We start from the raw sequence: 22,265 nt of genomic DNA on the forward strand, positions 1-22,265 counted from the left end.
TTGGATTTAGTGACCAAGCGGCTCATTTCGCCCTCATATACCATTCATGCAAATTAGAAGACTAAGACATGGTTTCGGCCAATACAGAATATGCAATTTACAACTTAAAATTACTGAGATTATGAACAGGTATCTTGAGTTTGGCATCATTGAAATTACAAGAAAATTGACATGCTCAACTCTGTCAGAATTACTAGTCAAGACGCTGCTTGGTATTTGCTTCATCAACTGATGTCCGAGAGTTCAGTTGTTGTAACTTATATACATATCGAGCGACAGCATAATAGAAAGTCGAACGAAGAAATGGAATGAGAAAACATGAGTGACGATTCTACCAGTATTTGAAAAGAGAATTGGTTTGATAAGTATGGTAAAAAGATGATGAGGAACAAGTTCAAACAGACTGGAATTGGTAATGACATCTTTGACCTTACACTGGTAAGTAGCAGGCTCATGCTCGCTACTTACTCTACCGAATGAACGTTAGCATTGACGTCATTTAGGAAGTGACGTAATTTGTGTTATTTCCGTTTCATATATTCGTCAAAGATGTTTTCACATAAAATATCTTTTGTGTGTACAGGGGTGCTTTTTTTTTTTTTTTTTTTTATTGGAGCAGAATTTGTATATTGTTACTTACTTCAGAGCACAGTTTATTGTGGAATTGTTAATTGGTTTATTGTGGAATTGTGGCACAGTTTATTGTGGAATTGAATTTATGGAATTTATGTAGGTAAGATTTACCTAAATCCATGTTTGCCATAATAACCAAAGCCTATGGCAAAAATGGGTTTAGGTAAACCTTACAGAAATCAAGATAACCAAAGCCTTATGGCAAAAATGGGTTTAGGTAAACCTTACAGAAATCAAGATTTATGTTCATGATCAATAAGATTACATGTTAACTGCTCATAAATAACACTGGTCAACAAAATTAAACTTTTTAAACCATTTTTTTTTTTGCTCTGATCTCAAGTACAGTCAGTTCTGCTATAATGCACATTTTGGCAATGCAGGTTTGCTCCACAACTGATATATTAGGGAATAATGCGATTTTCACATTGGCTCATCACGATTTCATCTGTAAGTAATACCAGGTAAACGCAATACCCAGCACCAAGCTGAACGTAGTGACCATCGCAGAAATACATACAAATTTATGAAGCTTAAAAAATGTCAAATGTCAGAAAGTATTTGAAATGTGCAGAAGTATCCAAAGAATGGCAATTCAGCCCCCCCCCCCCCAGCAATTAAATAATAATCAATAGTTAAAATCGCCCAGGTCTCCCACCACGCCCAGACGATGACCTAATAACTGTCAGGAGAGCAGTATTTTGTGCCCTGACATGACAAAACCAGATTAACCTGGGTACCCCCCAGGACTACCCTGCTATTACCTTTCAGCTAATCTGCTAGGAAGCAGATTAGCTGAAAACTATCAGTAAGCTGGTAGCAAGGAGATGCAATATAGAATGAAAGACAGGATGAATAGGCTGGTCACTGAGTGAAAGAGGGAATTAGGAATTATGGTAAAAGGGAATAAACGTCAGTTTTGGTGAAAGAAAGACAGACCCAGCATGAGCAAAAGAGAGTATTGTGGTGAATGGAAATGAGTGGAAGAGCAAATGTAATTGGCTGAAAGAATACAAAGTTAATAATAACTTACATCACTTTATATATACTAACAAACATTTACTAACAACACAAACACTATCACTACATTCTCCCCTGGCCTGCAAAAAACTTTTGGTTAGGCCTGCACCACAACTGAAGAATAACAGTAAGTTGAGGTGCCCAGAGAGTGCAGTGCAGAAAGCAAGAGTCGAACAAATGAAATGAAAGCCAGAAGAATGAATGAGAGTGTAAGTGTGTGAGAAAAAGAACACAAATCATAAATGTTACAGTTGAGTTCACACTAACCCTAGTTTTAATCTTTTATATTCTTTCTTATTTAGCTTAATTATTAAGCATTAGTATTTAAATTACATTATACACCATAGCATTCCCCCCCCCCCCCATTCATCTCTTTCTCCCTGGTGTGGGAGAAAGAGATGAATGAGTGGGGGGGGAGAATATATATATAACCTAACAAAAAAATATACATATATATTCTAAACTATATAAAAAAAAAAAGTATAAAAACAGAATGCAAGTAGAGTGAAAATGTGGATTATGAATGAAGTAAATGTCTCTCTCTCTCTCTCCCACCCCTCCTCTCCTGGTGGGTTCCCCACTGCCAGCTAACATATCCCACCCCCAGAGTTTATTGAATTATATACCAGATTCGAAAGACATGGACTTGACAACCATCACCGATGAAGACATACTGCAGCTCTGCTGCAAACACACCATTTGGCGATCTGAACTGGGTACTATAACCTGGTTCCCTTTAAAACCTCATCCCCAGGCAGAGGAGGGAGGAGATGGGTCTCTGTCTCCCTTGCCTCCTCCATACTTCCCCTGGTGGGGGCTTGTCCCCATCCTTCTACCTGTTTCCTCCCAGTCTCTAGTCTCCCCCCCCCCCCACTCTAACTAAACCAACTGAGTACACCCTTAACAATGCTGCCAAATTCAAATCAGCGTTGAATAAATTCAACTGCTTTCTCGTAAACCTCTTTTGGCCTTTCCAAATTCTAGTGTTCATCCCTGTCCCCCCCCTTTTTTTCTTTTTTTTTTTTTTTTAATATAGGTCTTGCCACTGAAATCCTTGGAAATTAAGTGGTGGAGCCTGCCAGAGTACTTAAATAATTTACTGGGTGCCTGACCTACCTCCTCGTGGCAAAGTGTGGGCAGCGGTCGGTCCCAGTAGGGGCCCAACAGCTAAATGGTCAGAGAAACAACAGAACATAACACTATACAACAAGCCACTCCCCACACACTTTTTAAATCTCTGGCCTCCACAGAGTTCTGTGTCATTTACAAAGAATACAATGCGAAGATGGGGGGAAACCCCGGTGCCATCAGACAACTAACTGCACTTTACACTAGTACCTTAATTAGTTGCAATGAAAGTTGGCTGTTCCAGTACAAACTAGAAACTAAAAGACAGTCAATGCAATGGAAGACAAAACAATCCCCAAGACCAAAAAAAAAAAGAATATCAAAATTAAAAATGAAAACCATTATATTAAAGGAATAACAGTCCATTGAAGACATTCAGACAAAAACAACCGAAGTGTTAAAAGGGCTTCCAGAAATATTTGTGCTTGAAAGAAATGTATGGAAGAGTGTGTGCAAGCCCAAGGCAATTATTTTGAAGGGGGGGATGGGATAACTTGTAAAGTACGAAATATTTCATTATATTTTTTTTTATTGCAACAGTCTCATTAGAGGTGTATAAGGCTTTGAATGGTTTGAGCAAGCTCAATGCTGATGAGATTCTTCCTCTTGCTCAGATTATGCACCTGAGGAGACATAAATTCAAATTGAGGAAAGACGGCTTTAGAATAGATGTGCGGAAATTTGCCTTTAGCCACCAGGTGGTTGATTTCTGGAACAAGCTTCCATCTGTCGTTGTGCAAGTTGACAGCTTAAATAAATTCAAGGCACAACTAGGCAAACTTTTGGAGTGAATGGGTGGGTGAAATGGGAAGTCCCCCCCATAATGCTGTAAGCTTGCTTTCTTGCATCGTATGCCTCTACTAATGCTAATTATTTAATAGCCACACCTCATGTGTACTTCGATGGATATCATTTCCAAGTGAGGTTCCCACTTGAACAAATTCAGACTTAAAAAAGAAAACTTAATGCAATGCTGTAATTCTTAAACTTTATTAAGAAGTCATGCAAAAATGCACCATGTTCTGAAATCTGATTACATGAGTTATGGTTACAAGTTTCTTTTTTTTTTTTTTTTTTTTTTGGATCGTTATTTAGCAAAATCCACCAAAAGTATGAGTATTAAAAAGGCTTGTAATATAGCAGTAACAGTGGCCACCATAATTTTGGAAGCCTAGAACAATAGTATGTGGTAAGGATATGTTGCATTGCAAACCTAGTGGTCAGAATTGCATGTCAGATAAATATGTAAATATGTTAAAGGTTAGTAATTTCTCTCCCTCATTTTTTGTGCAAAATGTCTTATTTGAAGTTTATTTTAAGAATATTCACAGTTACTGAGTCTTAGGACTTCAGAGTTGTGTATATTTGTGACACCCAGAGGCTACAGAACAGCTAGGCACGCTGAAAATTGTTGTAAAAATACTCTTATATGTGTAAGAGTGTGCAATTGACTGCTCTGACCATGTTTTACTGTTCACTGCAGAGACACTGCCCGACTTCAGATTTTACTGTTTCATGCTTTAGTGAGTTGAGGAGACAAGGAAATGTATGTAAAAGGAAATTTGGTACCTCAGTGGTTGAAATTTCTCAGATGGTAAGTTTGATATTGCAATCATTGTACCAGACTGAACTGTACACTTTGTTACAGCACAAATAATACAACACACTAAGTTGATGCTTTGCTTATATGTCTGTATATAGAAAACTTCAAGAAAGCAAAACTAATTTTGTATAAATGGCATTAGTATTAGAATTAGCAATGGCCACAGTGCAAGGAAGCCTATGGTTTATACTGCACAAGCCAAAAATAAATAAATAAATAAATAAAATAATAATAATAATAATTAATAAGAGAAAAGGAAAGAGACAACCCATGCGTTTCCTCCTCCCATTGGTAATTATCCAGCTGCCCTTTGAATTTCCCCAAACTGTCAGCCTCTACCAACCATGTAGGTAACTTATTCCAGTAATTTATAACTTGCTGGCTAAAATAAAACTTCCTGCAATCCAGTCTAAACCCCGTAACTTGAAATTAGAGCCCCTAGTTCTAGAATCATTAATAACTGTGAAAATTTCATCCTGATTCATTTTACTTATGCCTCTCAGAGCCTTAAACACCTCAATCAAGTCTCCTCTAAGATGCCTAGTTTCCAAGCTCTGCAGCCCACATATTTGAAGTCTTTCCTCATATGGATCCCCTTTTGCGGATTTCACCAGGCAAGTTACCCATCTTTGAATCCTTTCAAGAAGCACAATGTCTTTCTTTAGGTGTGGTCTCCATACTTGAACACAGTATTCCAAATGTGGTCTAACAGTAGCCTTATATAATGGGATTATGACGTCCTTATCTCTACTAGCAATTGTTCAATAAATCATCGATAGGACACCATGGGCCTTCCTTGCAACCTGTCTACAATACTCGGAGAACATCATGTCTGACCGTATCATTACGCCCAAGTCCCTTTCCTCCAGTACTTCGTTTAGTTGAACTCCACGTGTTTGAGTTTACTGTTGTTCCCCCAGGTGTGGTGCCTCCGTAGCCAGGTGGGCAGGAGCAGTAGTGCGTAGCACACGCTTCTTGATTAGACCGGGGTTCGAGCCCATGACCACTAAATACAGAGGATGCGGAAAGGTCAGGGAATAACCACCGCATATCCCCGGAGCAATATGGCCTTAGTTGCTAATGCTCCTAAAAACCAAATAACATAGCAAACCCCCAGGTGTAATACCTTACACTTTGCTGGATTAAAGCATAGATACCATTTTTCTGACCATCCCTGAAGTTTATCTAAGTCACTCTGAAGAAGCTCTGCTCGCTGGTGATCATTAACTACTCTACCACTCTTTACATCATCTGCAAATTTAGACATCACACCCTCTATCTCTTCATTGACATCACTTATGAAAAGGCCCCGAGTGCCAAGCGATATTAGTGACCACAGCGCCTTTCCAGAGTGATTATCTAGTACGCTTAACTGTAAATACGTTTCTCCTGAGTTTCGAAAGTCCGATAACTCCTGAATATTATAATTAAATAGATATAATCAAATACTTAGATAGTATGAATCAGAGCTGTAATACTCAATATGTTCTACGTTGATAATAATATTAGAAAATTAATAAGAGGAGATTACCTCAATATAGTACGTGGAACACTTCTGTATGATACCCTCCAGAAATTAAAATGGAAAAAACGAAAAAATCGACAACTTACCGGTACATTAAAGTAAAATATAAATAATTAAAGTAAAAAATATAAATAATTAAATAATCAATTTAACACAATTCAATTTGCTAATATTATTATCAACGTAGAACATATTGAGTATTACAGCTCTGATTCATACTATCTAATTAATTTTCAAACTCTTATTGACTATTTCATTCACTTCCTGTCTCTCCAGTAGTATACAATCGATACACACAATTATGGGAGATTTTTTGAATGGCTTGGTACAAAATTACATTAAATCTACACTAAGGTACTCGGCCCAAAGTTACCATATTTCTTTCCTAAAATATTGCCTTCAAAACAACATCGTTCCGAAGTTTGCCAGGGTGAATTTAAATCAAAAAATTTCAGGCATAAAACAACTATCACTGGCGACATCACGTACTATTGTGAAGCTTGCCTTAAAATCTCGATATTCGGATAAACAAAAATACCTTTCCCAGGTTAGGAAGCTTCGCGATAAATTAAAAAATTATCTACATCCGAACGATTGGTCTGTATTGAAGACCTCCATAGATTTGCGACGGGAAGCACAAGCCTCAGAAATAAAAAACAGACACGTTAATAAGTTGCAAGCATTATCGAATAGTTCAAGACACGTTCATGCGAATTCTAACACACTGTCGCGAGCTTGCGACCAAGTTCACACGAGTTGGGTGACATCCCCCCCACAGACACATAACGCACTACCACAGAATATCTCGGCTAGTTCACGAACACCCCCTCATCCAGTATCCAACGAACCGACATATCAACAGGTTACAAATCTTTCCTCGTGTACACTATCGCAGGACCAGATTTCACTTTTATCCAAAGGATTAAATTATAATTTACCACCTCGAAAGCTGCCAAAAAAACAATGCGTAATTGATATTGAATTTGGACTTTGTAGTGTTCCACAAAAAGATGTATTTATTCAACAAGTTAACCAAGTAGTGAATAACATAAAAGAAACGCGACTTCCTAAATTGAATACACATGACAGTTCAGCTTTACGAGAACTTCGAGAAAATAAGGACATTATTATACAGAGGGCAGATAAAGGAGATACAGTGGTAATACTAGATAAACATGATTATATTAATAAGTTAGATTCAGTTGTGTCTGATACCTCCACTTATCGTGAAGTGGACCCGGCACTGTTTACCAATTTGGTAAATCAATACAATAAAACGTTAACCACATATCGTAAAAACGACTACATTACTATGGTTCAGTTGAAGGAATTGAAGTCCAGAACATACAATATTCCTGCACTTTTTGGTCAGGTAAAATTACACAAGCCTGGATTTCCGATTCGACCTATTGTTTCCTACAGGAACTCGGCATTTTCAGCCTTAGCCACACATGTATATAATATTATAAAACCTTTTAGACAGGTTATACAATTTGGGATTAAGAATTACGATACATTATTTAATAATCTTAAAGACTGTAGACTCGGCGACAATGACAATTTATTCTCATTAGATGTTACCTCATTATATACGAATGTAAACGTTGAATACACATTAGATATTATTTGGGATATGTTAAATAAAAACTCGACACCGATTAATTATACGAAGCTGCCCATTAAGGAAATTTTTCACTTAATTAAACTATTAGTTGAGGCTAACTACATCACCTTTCGAGACAAGGTGTACAAACAAATTTTTGGATTACCAATGGGTTTGAGCCTGAGTGGCTTAATGTCAGAGATCTATCTCTCAACGATTGAGCAGATACATTTGACACCTTTTCGTCCCCGTATCACATACTATGGGAGGTATTTAGACGATGTTCTAGTTATTACTGATAGTAGTACTATCCAAGACATTTTACATTCATTTAATAATATTCATTCTAGACTCAAATTTACATTGGAAAGGGAAGATACGGATACTAAGTCATTAAACTTTCTAAATTTCACGCTTACCCGGGACTCGAACAAAATACAATTTAGCATCTATCGAAAACCCACAAACACCGGTATGCTTCTACATTATAATAGCTACCACCCGTTCACCTACAAAAGATCGATTATCTTTAATCAATTTCTAAATGCTTATAAATATTCAACGACGGATTCTGCTTTGGACTCAGAAATACAAATATTAACTAGCAGATTCTTGAACAGGGGTTATCCCATTAACACAATAAATCGAATTAGGGTACAAGCTAAGGATAGGATAAAAAATACTACACCAATCAACAATAGTAATATCAAAAAATACTTTATTTCTGTCCCATATGTTGAACAGTGGCACAAACAGCTTAACAGATTCTTTAAAGATACCGAATTTAAAATTATAGCTAGGCCTATACGGAAGTTACACACTATACTGAACAATCGCTCGGTTCTTTCCGCATTCGCAACACAAATTAATGATCTAGTATACAACGTTTCTTGCGGTGATTGCGACTCGTCTTACCAGGGTTCGACGCGGTTTTCTGTTAATATTTGTGTAAATCAACACGAAGCCTCAGTTCGTACTTCTCGTTCAGCAGCGTCAGAATTAGCCTTTCATGCCATTAACGAAAAACATACTTTTTTATTTAATGAGGCCAAAATACTTAACGTTCAACGTAATTATACGCGACTATTAATTGCAGAAACCGTTGAAATTAAATTACACGAGAATTCTGTTAATGTTCGGCGGCCATATTTGATCTCCGATGCGTGGACCTTTACGCGCATGCGCGAAGACATATAATCACTATTTAAGTTGCAGGTTTAGCCTGATTCGGTAATTTTCATTCCTGTGATCACGACAGTTGGTCGAAAAGCATTGTCAGCTTCAGGAAGGAAAATCGTTTTGAATATTTTCGTTAGATTCTTTTAATTGCGTTAATTTGAATTTTAATTGTTTTGAATTGATTTTGAATTGTGTTAAATTGATTATTTAATTATTTATATTTTTTACTTTAATTATTTAATTATTTATATTTTACTTTAATGTACCGGTAAGTTGTCGATTTTTTCGTTTTTTCCGTTTTAATATCTGGAGGGTATCATACGGAAGTGTTCCACGTACTATATTGAGATAATCTCCTCTTATTAATTTACTAATAATCAAATACTATAACCTAGAAAGGAAAGCCACCTTTCTTTAACCCCTCTTTTTATTTTTAGTTAATACTAACCCTTTTCTTCGCTTGGGTCACTTGGTGGCACCGCTCTTGCCTCCACGTCGCTGGGCTGGTAACCTGGGAGAAAAAGACAATCTCCCGGGGCCAAAAAGAGCATATCGTGAGTAAATCAAACTCAGACTTATCTGGGCTGCCAGACGCAACCCAGATATCAAAAAAGAAAGACAGTTTCACAGCAGGAACTGCAAAGCGACAAAAAACTGAGCCAGAGACCTATCCAATTCCAACTTATCTGATCATCCATTCAACTGGTGAGAATGCAGTTGGCAAACTTTCTCCATTTAAAGTTCAAAAGGAATTGGAAAGTAGAGCAGGATCCCCGAAATCCGTAAAAAGACTCAGATCAGGAGATATTCTCATTGAGACATCTAATGCCAAACATTCTGAGCAACTTCTGAAAACTAATTTCTTTGCAGGACTCCCAGTAACTGTAACGCTCCACAGATCACTAAACACCTCTAAAGGAGTGATCTCAGACTGGGACTTACTAGATGTATCTGAAGAAGAAATGCTAGAAGAACTGAAAGAACAAGGAGTTATTCATGTCAAGAGAATCTCCACCAGAAAAGATGGCAATCTGATCGCTGCCCGCAACCTGATCTTGACCTTTAATACCCCGAATCGTCCATCATCCATTAAGGCAGGATATCTGGTATGTAATGTCAGACCCTATGTCCCAAACCCGCTACGGTGTTTCCGATGCCAGAAGTACGGACATTCCCAAACAGCTTGCCGGGGAACCCCTACTTGCGCAAAGTGTGGTTCAATCGAACATGATTGCGAAAACTGTAATGCTCCTCAATCAGTATGTCCAAATTGCAAAAAAGATCATCCCACTTATGCTAGAATATGTGAGCGCTGGAAAAGTGAGAAACTTATCCAGAAATATAAAACTGAGCATAATGTTTCTTACCAAGAAGCAAAAAGAATCATCTCACCACCAACTCATGCAAACAGACCTACGTATGCCCAAGCCACCAAAAAATTCCAATCAACCGGAATGCAAACTGAACTAACAGTACCCCCAAAAGAGTCTTTCTCGAATTACGTAAAATCTTTGTACAGTGCAACTCAAACCCAAGCAGTCAATACACCAATTACCATACCACAAGAAAACATCCACACTCCGGATCAAGGACTCAAGAAAAACATATCCTAACTTCTAGTCACCAACAACAAATGGACACTAAAGAAAAATCAGCAGATGACCCTGTTCTTCAAATTTTTGTTGAAGAAGACATGGACACCGAAAGGCCTTCCTTCCCAAAAAAAGATAAAAATAAAAGTGAAAAACAGAAAACCTCAGCAACCCGAAAACGCTCAGAAAGTCTAATAAGAGACAAACAATGAACGAAATAATACAGTGGAATTGTCGTGGATTCCGTGCCAATATCGATGACCTATATGATCTTTCCTGTAAATACTCACCAATATGTATCTGCCTTCAAGAAACTTATTTAAAACCCCAAAATACACCAAAACTGTCTCGTTATAACATTATCAGAAAAGACAGAACCAATGGGAATATTGCACATGGTGGTGTAGCCATTTTAACAAACCCACATATTGCTACCAAACAGGTCTCACTGAACTCTCCCCTCGAGGCAATAGCAGTCCGTGTAGCTGCTGACATCCATATGACAATCTGCTCCTTATACATCCCACCAAGCTATACCTTCCAACAAAATGATCTCAACAATCTTATAGCTTAACTCCCAACACCTTTCCTCATTCTGGGAGACTTAAATGGTCATCACACTCTATGGGGTAACAACAGCATCGACCAAAGAGGAAAAACTAATTGAACAGTGTCTAGACAATAACAACCTCCTTCTAAATGACGGTTCACCTACATACGTTCACCTTCCTTCAGGAACAAGCACTGCAATAGACTTATCTATCTGTTCAGCAACCTTATACCCTATTCTAAAGTGGACGATAAACAACGATCCGCTACATAGTGATCATTTCCCCATAATAATTGAATTACTTAATAAGCCCTCTCATCATCCTACTAAAATTCCTCATTGGCTTACTGATAAAGCAGATTGGCAGTCCTATAAAAAATTAACCAAGCTTGATCCCGAAATAATCCAAAATTCCACAACTGATGAAGCAGTTGACTATGTCACCAAAACGGTATTACATGCCGCAGAACAAACCGTACCGAAATCCTCATCAAAATTACCGATTCATCCAAAAACCTGGTGGAGTGATGAATGCCTTGTGGCTAAAAAAGAGCAAAGCAAAGCTTGGAATTCTTTTCGCAGGAGTCCAACTACAACCAATCTCATTCAATATAAGCGTGCTAGAGCAAGAGCGAGATATGTTAGACGCTGCAATAAAAAGGCTGCTTGGATCCGCTTCACTTCGACTATTAATCAAGCAACGCCTACACATAAAATTTGGAAAGCAATCAGAAAAATGAGTGGCAAATATAAAACGATACCTCTACCCATCATGGAATGGAGAGGGCAGAATGTAAATAATCCTGCTGGAATTGCCAATATACTAGGTGAAACCTTTGCAAAAACATCAGCAATAGAAAGTTATACACCAACCTTCAGAAGATTAAAAACAAGTTTAGAAAAACAAAAGCTAAACTTCTCTTCAAAAGGAGATGAACAATGCAACTTACCTTTTACCATTCACAAATTACATAGAGCTTTGTCAACATCTAGATGCAGTGCTGTAGGACCAGATAATATTCACTATTCCATGATACAGAATCTAAGTACCGAATCATTACAGTTACTTCTTCATCTATTCAATAGACTCTTCCTGGAAGATAAATTCCCTAATCAATGGCATCATGCTACGGTCCTTGCCTTCCCTAAACCAGGTAAAGATCCTACAAATCCCACTCATTATAGACCAATTGCCCTGACCAGTTGCATTTGCAAAATTCTCGAAAAGATGGTGAACCGCCGACTGATCTGGTACCTTGAAAATCTCAATCTGCTACATTCTGCACAATACGGTGTCCGACAAAACAGATCTACATTAGATATACTGGTCAGACTAGAGAATTCCATTCGGAATGCATTCCTCAGATCAGAACACCATGTGTTAGTCTGCTTTGATATCACCAAAGCCTATGATTCCACGTGGAAGTATGGAATACTCCGTGAATTACATCGCCATGGACTTCGGGGTCACCTCTCGATTTTCATACAGAATTTCCTATGCAAGCGTACATTCCAGGTTCGATTCAAAACCTCACTGTCCCAAGTATTTTCACAAGAAGAAGGAGTTCCTCAAGGCTCTGTACTCAGTGCTTCACTTTTTATAATTGCAATAAACACCATTGCCGGACAAATTCCAAACACTATTGATAAAGCACTGTTTGTAGACGATCTTAGTATTTGGTGTCATGCTAAAAATATGAATACTATTGAGAGACAGTTGCAAGTGGCAATAAATAAGATCTGTTCATGGGCTCGGACTAATGGATTTCAACTTTGTCCAGAAAAAACATTTTGCATCCATTTTTGCCGCCAACGCAAACTCCATCCCAATCTGGAGCTACAACTGAATCGCCAACAAATAACAGTTCATCCCAGCATACAGGTCTTAGGAATCACTTTAGACCATAAACTCACTTTCGTTGAGCATATCAAAAGACTAAGAACATCATGTCAACAAAAACTAAATATCATCCGGGTTCTCTCTGCAACCAATTGGGGAGCTGATCGCCTTACTTTATTACGGTTATATAGAGCATTAATAAGATTGAAACTTGACTACGGAGCACCAGTCTATAGTTCAGCAAGACCTAGTGCCCTTCGCTGGCTTGACCCTATCCATCATAGTGGAATACGCGTTGCTTTAGGGGCATATCGCACGTCTCCAACACATAGCTTATATGCTAAAGCACACGAACCCCCTCTCTCAATCAGGCGATAACAACTGATACTACGTTATGCCTATAAAATTAGATCTATGCCAGAACACCCGAACTGGCCCATACTTTTCACATCACAGCACAGTAGGTTATACCAAAACCGCCCTAATGCTAATCGTCCTTTGGGTATGAGAATAAAACACCTCTTAGAAGAACTAAATTTAACCTTAGACAATGTGGCACATAGCCTCCCATCCTCTCTTGCGCCTTGGAATATCATTCCACCCTCATGTGCCTTACATCTGCATGAATGGAATAAATCTACTTTGCATAGAGAAAACTTCTCGCAACTATACCATGCAATAGTGGACCAGTTTCCCAGCTTTTCCATAGTACATACTGATGGATCAAAGAATGATGTCCACGTTGGAATCGCCGCAGTTTTTCCAAACATCACATTAGCTTATCAGTTATCACCTGAGTTCGGTATATTTTCCGCCGAACTAATAGCAATTCAGGTTGCACTGAATCGTATTGAGTCCTCTGATATTAACAACAGTGTAATTTTCACAGATTCTTTAAGTGCACTTCAAGCACTAAAAAACACCATGAACATCACCCACCCAGTCGTGAAAAGAATAGTCAGCTCTTTACATTAGCTTATCAGAACTTGGGAAAAACATACATTTCTGCTGGGTCCCAGGACATATGGGAATTCCTGGAAATTAACTAGCGGACAATGCTGCCAAATCAGCTCACCTACCACCCAAGAAAAAGTGGAAAGTGCCTCATCAAGACTATCGATCAATAATCCAGGAAAAATGCATGTGCCAATGACAGTTATCATGGGAAAATCAACCTAATAATAAACTTCGAAGTATCAAGCCAAACCTTGAGCGATGGCCTTCCAGCAGTTCAATCCGACATCAAGAGGTAATATTGGCTCATCTGTGAATAGGCCACACAAATATCACTCATGGTTATCTTTTAAGAGGAGAAATACCCCCTCAATGTCATCACTGTAATACAATGCTCTCAGTAAAACACATTCTGGTTGAATGCACAAAATATACAAGAGAACGCCAGATTCTCTGCACTTCAGCCACAACAAAAGATCCTACACTTACCTCACTTTTAAACAATGAAACAAATGTCTCAAGCATATATAACTTTCTCAAGATGATTAAAGTATATCACCTCCTTTAGTTAGTTAAAAAATATATTTTTTTTCTGGTTTCTTTTTTCCATTTTCTGTAATTGAGAAGAAATGGCATGCATAATTATCATATGTATGGCACACTATGGTCATAGTTGCCGATGCGCCCAATAAATCCCGAAACAAACAAACTTATGAAAATCAAAAGCAACAGTGGTCCTAATATTGATCCTTGGGAACCCCAATAAACCCAATCTGAGGAATAACCATTTATCACAACCCTCTGCCTCCTGCCCTGAAGCCATCCAGCTATCCATCTAAGGATTTTTCCCTGTGATTCCAACCTGTTCCAGCTTATAAAGTAACTACTCGTGTGGGACTGAGTCAAATGCTTTGCTGAAATCCAAATAAACAATGTCGAAATTATTCCCTAAGTCCAGCTCTTGAATGACTCTATCAAAATAGCTAACCAGATTAGTTAAACATGATATTCCCTTTACAAATCCATGCTGAGTATCCTTCAGAATTCCATTTCTATCTAAATGATCCTGAATTCCACCCTTGATCGTTGCCTCCATGATTCTCCCTACTACCGAAGTTAGACTGACTGGCTGGCTGGCTGGTAATTTCCCACTTCACTCTCAGAACTGCCCTTACGTATTGGTGATACATTGGCCCTTTCTAGTCTAATGGAATCACTCTCGAGTCCAGTGATGCTCTCATAATTAGCCTCAATGGTTCAATGCACTCATTTGCCACCTCCCTTAAGATTATAGGATATATGCCATCAACCCCAGGAGTCTTACTGGCCTGTAGGCTCGATTTTTTTCATTAAATAAACATGTGAAATTTTAACATCATTTTTTTTACAATTTTTTCAACTTCACTCCCATAATTTCTCATTGACACAAAGGGTTTTTCTTCTGTAAATATCAATTTCTTACAGTGTATCTCATGTGAAATCTTTCATGAGATTGCCTAATCTTGTACTTCAAACAGTTCTTCCCAAGTAGACTATTGTTATTATCATTTGAATGTTGACATCCAGATGGCACTGTTTTGGAAATGGTCGTCTCCTTATTGGTGGGTATGCAAACTTAGTTTTGCTTACTTGGAGTTTGCTATATATATGGACATGATGCTTTGCCACTAACTTATACATGTGTAAAGTTTTGTAGCCTGAGGCCTTAGAAGCCTAAATTAATATGGTTCTCAAATTACTTGGATTAATTCAAGAACCATAGTAGTAATTCTGTGGAACAGTATTATACAGAACTCTACGGGACTTGTGCTGCGAGATACTGAAAATTTTCAAATAAAAGCCCACTGTTTTGTAAAGTGGTGTGACAGGCAGCAAAGAAAAAAAAATCCAGGAGCTTATTTTAAAGATGATAAAGATTATTTTATTTTAGCCAATGAGTTATAAATTACTGGCATAAGTTACCTACATTGGTGGTAGAGGCTGATAGTTTGGGGAAATTCAAGGGTCAGTTACATACGGGAGAGGGAAATGCATACGTTGTCTATTTCCTTTTCTCTTATTATTATTTATTTAATTTTATTACCATTATTATTATTTTTTTTTTGGCTGGTGCAGTATAAGCCTTAGGCTTTTTTCCACCATATGGCCATTACTAATGCGGCCATTCCCCGATTAATGTAATGGTTATGTTCTGCAGAACTCTACATAATTCGGAAATTCCCCCATGCTTGTTCAGCACTAGCAACTGTTCTCACTGAATTGATTGAATCAAAAAAGAAATATTCGACGAACATGTGAACAGAATTATTTATTGTATTTATTAAATTTTTTATCTCATGCGCAGAAAAAATTACAAGTGTGCAATTTAAAAAATTATAACAAAATTACAAAAAAAGAGGAGACAGGCATAATGTAAGTAAGTTTTACCTCTCAAGCATCATTGCCAGAATCGACATCTTAAACTGATAAGTACGGTGCTGCGGAAGTTGAGGGCTGTAGAGATTTAGAAGGGGTCGGCCGCTCAACCTTACGAAAGAACATATTGATGGATGACTGGACGGTGCCCTTTTTCTTTTCAGCATAGATTTCTTTGTAGCAAGCAAGCATATCATTCATCCCTCTGTTAACTTTTAAGAATCATTCGCTGCCAAGATCCATCTTCTCAAACTTGACTATTGCTGATGCAATTTCACGAAATGCTATTGCCATCTGTCTGGTGATGAAACATCTCATAGATTTCTTTGTAGCAAGCAAGCATATCATTCATCCCTCTGTTAACTTCTAAGAATCATTCGCTGCCAAGATCCATTTCTCAAACCTGACTATTGCAGATGCAATTTCACGAAATGCTATTGCCATCTGTCTGGTGATGAAACATCTCGGCTCCTCATTTGGTTTATTTTGAGCTTCATCAGCATTTTCTTCTTTCGCTATCGCTGCCTGCAAGTCAATAAGTTCTTTGTTAAATAATTCCTTCTCTTCTTCCTCTATTCAATCTCCAACTGAAGTAGCTATGCAACCTTTACAATCTTATCTGTAACCTCTTCATATGATTCATCTTTTTCAAACCCTTTGAAGCCTTTTACGAGCTGTGGGCATATTTTCTTCCATGTGTCATTTAAACAACTTTTAGTAATTTCCGCCCAGGCCTTATTAATGTTTAAGGTGGCATGGTAAATATTGTAAGATTTCCAAAAGTCTCTTAACATAAAATTTTTCTCACCGTCTACTGCAGACAATGCCTGAGCAATTTTTCTCACCGTCTACTGCAGACAATGTTGTGCGTAAATAGTATGCTTTTAAATTTGAAGTAACACCCTGATCCATATGTTGGATGAATGAAGTCGTGTTTGGCCTTGAAATATGACTCTCGCGTTCAAATTGAAATCATCTAGATGTGTGGGATGTCCAGGAGCATTATCTAATAGAAGCAAAATCTTGAAAGAAACGTTCTCTTTACAATATTTTTCAACCTCGGGAATGAAGCAGCATTTAAACCAATCCTCAAAGAGAGATATTGTTATCCATGCTCTCTGGTTCGATCAGAAATGCACGGATAGGGTGGCATTTATTGATGCCCTTAAATACACGAGGATTCCAGAATGCTACAGAAGCAGTGGTATTAATCTGTAATCTCCTGCTGCATTAGCCCCAAGCAAGAGCACGGCCCTATCTTTTGAAGATTTGAACCTGGCATTGTCTTTTCCTCTTTGGCAATATATGTTCTTTGCTGCATTGAATAGTCCATCAATAATTTTTTTCAACCCATCACAAAATTTCTCTCCAGCTACAAAATTGGCACTGGCAACTTCACCACATACTTTAATGTTTTGGAAACCAGTGCAATGCTTGAACCTATTAAACCACCCATTGCTTGCCACGAACTTGGCTTGGGGTTCGCTGTACTTATCCTTAATATATCTTCATAAATACTTTTTGCTTGAGTGGCCATTGGACTCGGGGGCACTTGCTTCTGAATCTGATTTTCCATCCATATTATTAATAGCTATTCCATCTATTAATAATTCGATATAGCACCTGAACACTGTTTTGTGATCACTGTTGATCTTCAAGTGCGTTAATCCTTTGACATGTTCTTTTATACGTGCACCACCCTTTAAAATAGTATTCACTATTGAAGCAGCAAGACCTAATTCCCTTGCAATAGATGACAAACTTTGTCCTGCTTCGTACTTCTTAATCATTTTCATCTTCATTTCTAAATCAATTTTTTGTTTCGTTTCCTGGCACTGCCAGCATTTGCACTTTCCATTGGTTCCTTTCCCTTCACCATTGTAATAAGTAAATAGGAATGAAGAGAAGATTCTGAAAATTTATTTGTTTTTTATATGATTGAAGATTTCAGTGAAGGGGAACTCATTTCACCATAATACTGTTAACGTAAAAACCCACAGAATTCCAGTTATCAGGATTATCACAAATGCAATAAGATTGAGTTTGCGACCCATTTATAATCGATTGCACTAACAGAAAAGCCCAATAAACCGGGAAGTGCAAATTGTCTTTATTGTTTTTTGGTCATGACCTCCAGAAACGTGTTTTAGAAAAATATCACAAAGGCGTTCAAAATTGATTCTTATAAAGGGAACATATGATAACGAAAATGTAGTGCAATTTCCATTATAAATATGACCTTTTAGAGAGAGAAATAGCTTATAATATAGCGAAATTTTCAACTTCAAAGGACTTGAAAAGAATTTAAAAAAAAAAAAACAATATATTATTGGGTTCACAATACCTCCATTTATCCGTACAGATGCAAAATATGTTTCCATATTTTTTGCAGTTTGTACCAGCTGGCAAAAACTTCGTAAAGTCAAATTTGAATAAGTCGAGTATTGCGTAAGTCGGGGAGTTCTTGTACACAAAATGTTGTCTTTTTCTTATTATTTTCCCTGTTACATTAACCCTGTAATATAACTTTGTATGTAACACTGCATATAATAATGAGCTTTATTTACGATAATGTCTTTATCTTTGCAGGAAAACTTTATGCAGTTGGTGGGCATGATGGAGTCCAGTCTTTATGTAGTGTGGAAATATATGATCCACAGACCTGCACATGGAGCGCTGGGCCTCCACTTACTAGCTGCAGAGCCAACGTTGGAGTAGCTGTGCTTGGGGATACCCTCTATGCTGTTGGTGGCTTCAATGGAAAGGCATTCCTTAATACAACTGAATTCTTGGATTCATTTACTAATGAATGGACAACATTTGTCTCACGAAAAAATCCTTCAGTAAGTTAACCAACCATGAATTGTCACTGATCACCTGGATTATATTTGCATGGAGGTGGTTTTAAAATAGCCTGAACTATAGCAGTCAAGATACACGAGTTGTGTGACCAACTGTGTGGGTGCATGAAAGTGAATGAATGAATGAGCAAGTGAATGAATGAATGAATGAATGAATGAATGAATGAATGAGCAAGCGAATGAATGAATGAATGAGCAAGCGAATGAATGAATGATTGATTGCATGAAAATTTATGCATGGGTGCACCTGGTTCAAACATATGTTCAATGCAATTTGCTTATTCTGTGTTATGGCACCCTATTTTTAGTCACCTAATCCCAACCTCTTATCAGACTTCGATTGTGATGTGTTGTCATTTTGGTTCTGTGCACCACACCAGATTAGTGACAAAAATAAGTATGCATACAGTTTAAATTCTTCTTATGTCAGAAACCTATGTTGTTGCCATTCCATGTATGAGAAGTGATTTGATGTAGGGGGCCATTAGAATCAATGCAAGAATTGGTGTTAACAATTTTAATTGACATGTGCATTAGCATGTTAGCAGTATAATTCTTGTGCTTAGAAATATCACTTTTGAGAGGAAAGTCGAATTTTAACTAGGAAAAATGAGATTAAAGCTTTTTAATGAAAATGAATTTGGAGAAATACTTTGGAGGGAAAAATGTCATTTGAATCCACCTTATCAAGATCATTTTTTTTTTTTTTTTTTTTTTTTTTTAACATAGGTGCTAGCGGTAAGTAAAAGTGCATTGTTGAAGTGTGATACTTTTTTTTTTTTTATTACATGTGTTTTAACTCGCAATTTTATATATCGCTTTTGGAATTAATACCAGTATATTGCACTGGCTGGCTGGGAAGGAAATTTTGTTTTTGATATATTTTAAAAGATTAATTGCAGTTTGTGAAATAAGCCAGTAGTTAAAAGCACATTATAATCATCCCTTAATTTATCATCACGTCATGTTTTCAAGTAATAATCTGAATTTCTAGTAATATAAAATGTAGCATAAGAAAGAAATACTGTGGTACCTTGTCCACTTACATTTCAGCTCAGTAAAATTTTACTTGGTGTTGTGCTGGGCTCAATTTCAGTAACATCATCATAATCATTTTTCTAATTGACTTTCTATTGTTACTTGAATTATATCTGGTATAAATCTGAATATAGTTAATTATCTTGTGCAATTTCAGGTTTTGATGGCATAAGACATATTTTTGTATGACAGCTTGTGGATGTTAATAGTAAACTGCCTTTTACTTGTTGTGTATGGCTGATAGTTGTCACTTTGTTTTCAGCCTTTGTACAGTGAAATAAAACTTGGAACTTTCAATATTGTGTGTTTTTTTTTTAATGACTTTTTTTTTTACATTTTATCAATTGAAGATACCATTTTGTTTGCAACAGCGATGAAGGATTTTTTGCTACTGACAAACTGTATATTAAGTATTTATATTTTGTTGGTGCATGATACCTTTTAATATGTGTGAAATATGAGGGTAAGCTAAAAAGTAATGCTTCTTAGTTCGTAATTCTAGTATTAGGAAGCACAGCAAGATCAAGCTAGGTTCTCTAGCTAATAGTTGCCATGTAATATGTGTACAGTGATGTTTCTGTTTGGTTGTTCATTTATAAGGATGAAATTGTTGACGTCAGTGCTGTTCATCAGTAGGTTTCACAAGTCATAGGTAGTCAAGTTGGTAAAGCTTTTGAGTGATCAGAGTCAAAGCAAAAACCATGTCAACTATCAAATTACATAAACAAAAAGTAGGTGAACTTGCTCTTGGTGAACGTCAGATCAAAAAATATGGATATTACAGTGACTTCATGGATTTCCAATACATTCTGTCTGAGTTGGGTATAGAATATGCACCAGTGGGTCCTCAGGAAGCTTGAAGAAATGAATGGACAATTGGAAGATTGTCAAAACTTTGTTGCATTTCATATACAAAAAGGATGCAGTTTTAAATGTTATTATGTCTGAAGATGAATCCTGGGTTTACCATTATGATCTGGAAAATGGGAAATCCATAGATTTTCATCATAAATCATTTCTAACTCCATTAGCTGGAAAAATCATAGTCCTCTAAATTGAGTGTTATCTAAATCAAATATTTGAGGTGGGGGAGGGCTGCAGTCAGTTTAGTATATTAGACATTGGACAAGCTCAAAAATTGGGGGAGAAAGTTAAATGAGTAAAGCGGCCTAGCAATACAGCAATGTTGCTTCAACTTGGTCCTTGAGGTTGTCACAGACATTCTCTCAGATATGCCAGACAAGCTGTACTTGCTACCTGGGTGTCAAAAATGCTGATGGAACTGATATTCGGGTGACACTCAAGTCAAGTGGACCCAATTTCGGTGAAGTCCGGACGGTCTGTGACAACCAAAACCTCTGCTTGCACCTTCACGATGGTGGGACTGTTAGTAATCCTGGGTATAACCCCCATGCGCAAGCACACTGTGAGTGACAACCCAGGTTTGAACCAATGTAAGCAGGGGTTGAGGTGTGGCACCGACACCACATTGAAGAATGCCGCTCCTCTGTGTTATTAGGCAATACTAGGTGGTAGATGACTCTCATCAACTGGTGCAATACCACCACTTTGCTTATTGGAGGCTTGAAGTGGTGGAACCCATGTTTAGTCTCCAGAGCTAAGTTCCGGTCAACCCTTCCCCATCTCTTCCATCATGCAGTATGACTGATGACTTTTGAGGTTATGATGGACATCATGCTGAGATCCAATCTTCCTTACATTTCGAGGGTACAGCTCTAAAACGGTGTTCGCAGGCCGGCGGCTAGTTAGTACACTGGACCGAACCTATTGGTAACTCTTCAGGGGGCTTCCAGATCAGCTAGTATATAATCTTGCTACCTCTACTCTGCCAGATAGTGACTGGAGGGAGTCAGAGTAGTGTGTATGCAGGGAACATTGTCGAGGCCACGTTATGTCAAGGATCTGGGTATATTATTACCATGTGTACACCATATCCAAAAATTTAATTACTTCATACAGCATGTCTTCCCCCATGTACTTTTTCTGACAGAATCTCAGTTATTGGTTTATTCAACTACTGCTCATCTCAGTTGCCCAAATTATTTGTTGTATGACTCCGTTCGCCTCAAAGGTGGTACTTGTGCATATGTCTGTTCCAATATTCCCTGTCAGAGGCTTGGTAATTTGGAATCTCCTCTTTTCGATCTTCTCTCGCTTAAAATCTCTCTACCTCGTTGTGTCAAATTCATCTGTTGTCTCTACCGTTCTCCCAACTCCATTGGCGCCTCCGTAGCCAGGTGGGAAGGAGCAGCAGTGCATAGTACACGCTTCTTGATTAGACCGGGGTTCGAGCCTGTGCCCAC

The 22,265-nt window shown here is 37.6% G+C and overlaps 1 protein-coding gene across 1 annotated transcript in view; it reads left to right on the forward strand.

The window, feature by feature from the left end:
• Window positions 1–19,587, forward strand: part of LOC150087900 (uncharacterized) — a 216,144-nt gene extending 196,557 nt beyond the window's left edge. Inside the window, exon 11 of the mRNA XM_090369957.1 lies at window positions 18,632–19,587. Within this exon, the coding sequence (XP_090226083.1) occupies window positions 18,632–18,894 (263 nt within the window). The 3' untranslated portion in view covers window positions 18,895–19,587. The remainder of the gene's footprint in view (window positions 1–18,631) is intronic.
• The last annotated feature ends 2,678 nt before the right edge of the window (window positions 19,588–22,265 follow it).

Source organism: Mastigoproctus giganteus, chromosome 3 (genome assembly GCF_048544385.1).
Source record: "Mastigoproctus giganteus isolate SK-2022 chromosome 3, ASM4854438v1, whole genome shotgun sequence".
Classification (NCBI taxonomy): domain Eukaryota; kingdom Metazoa; phylum Arthropoda; class Arachnida; order Uropygi; family Thelyphonidae; genus Mastigoproctus; species Mastigoproctus giganteus.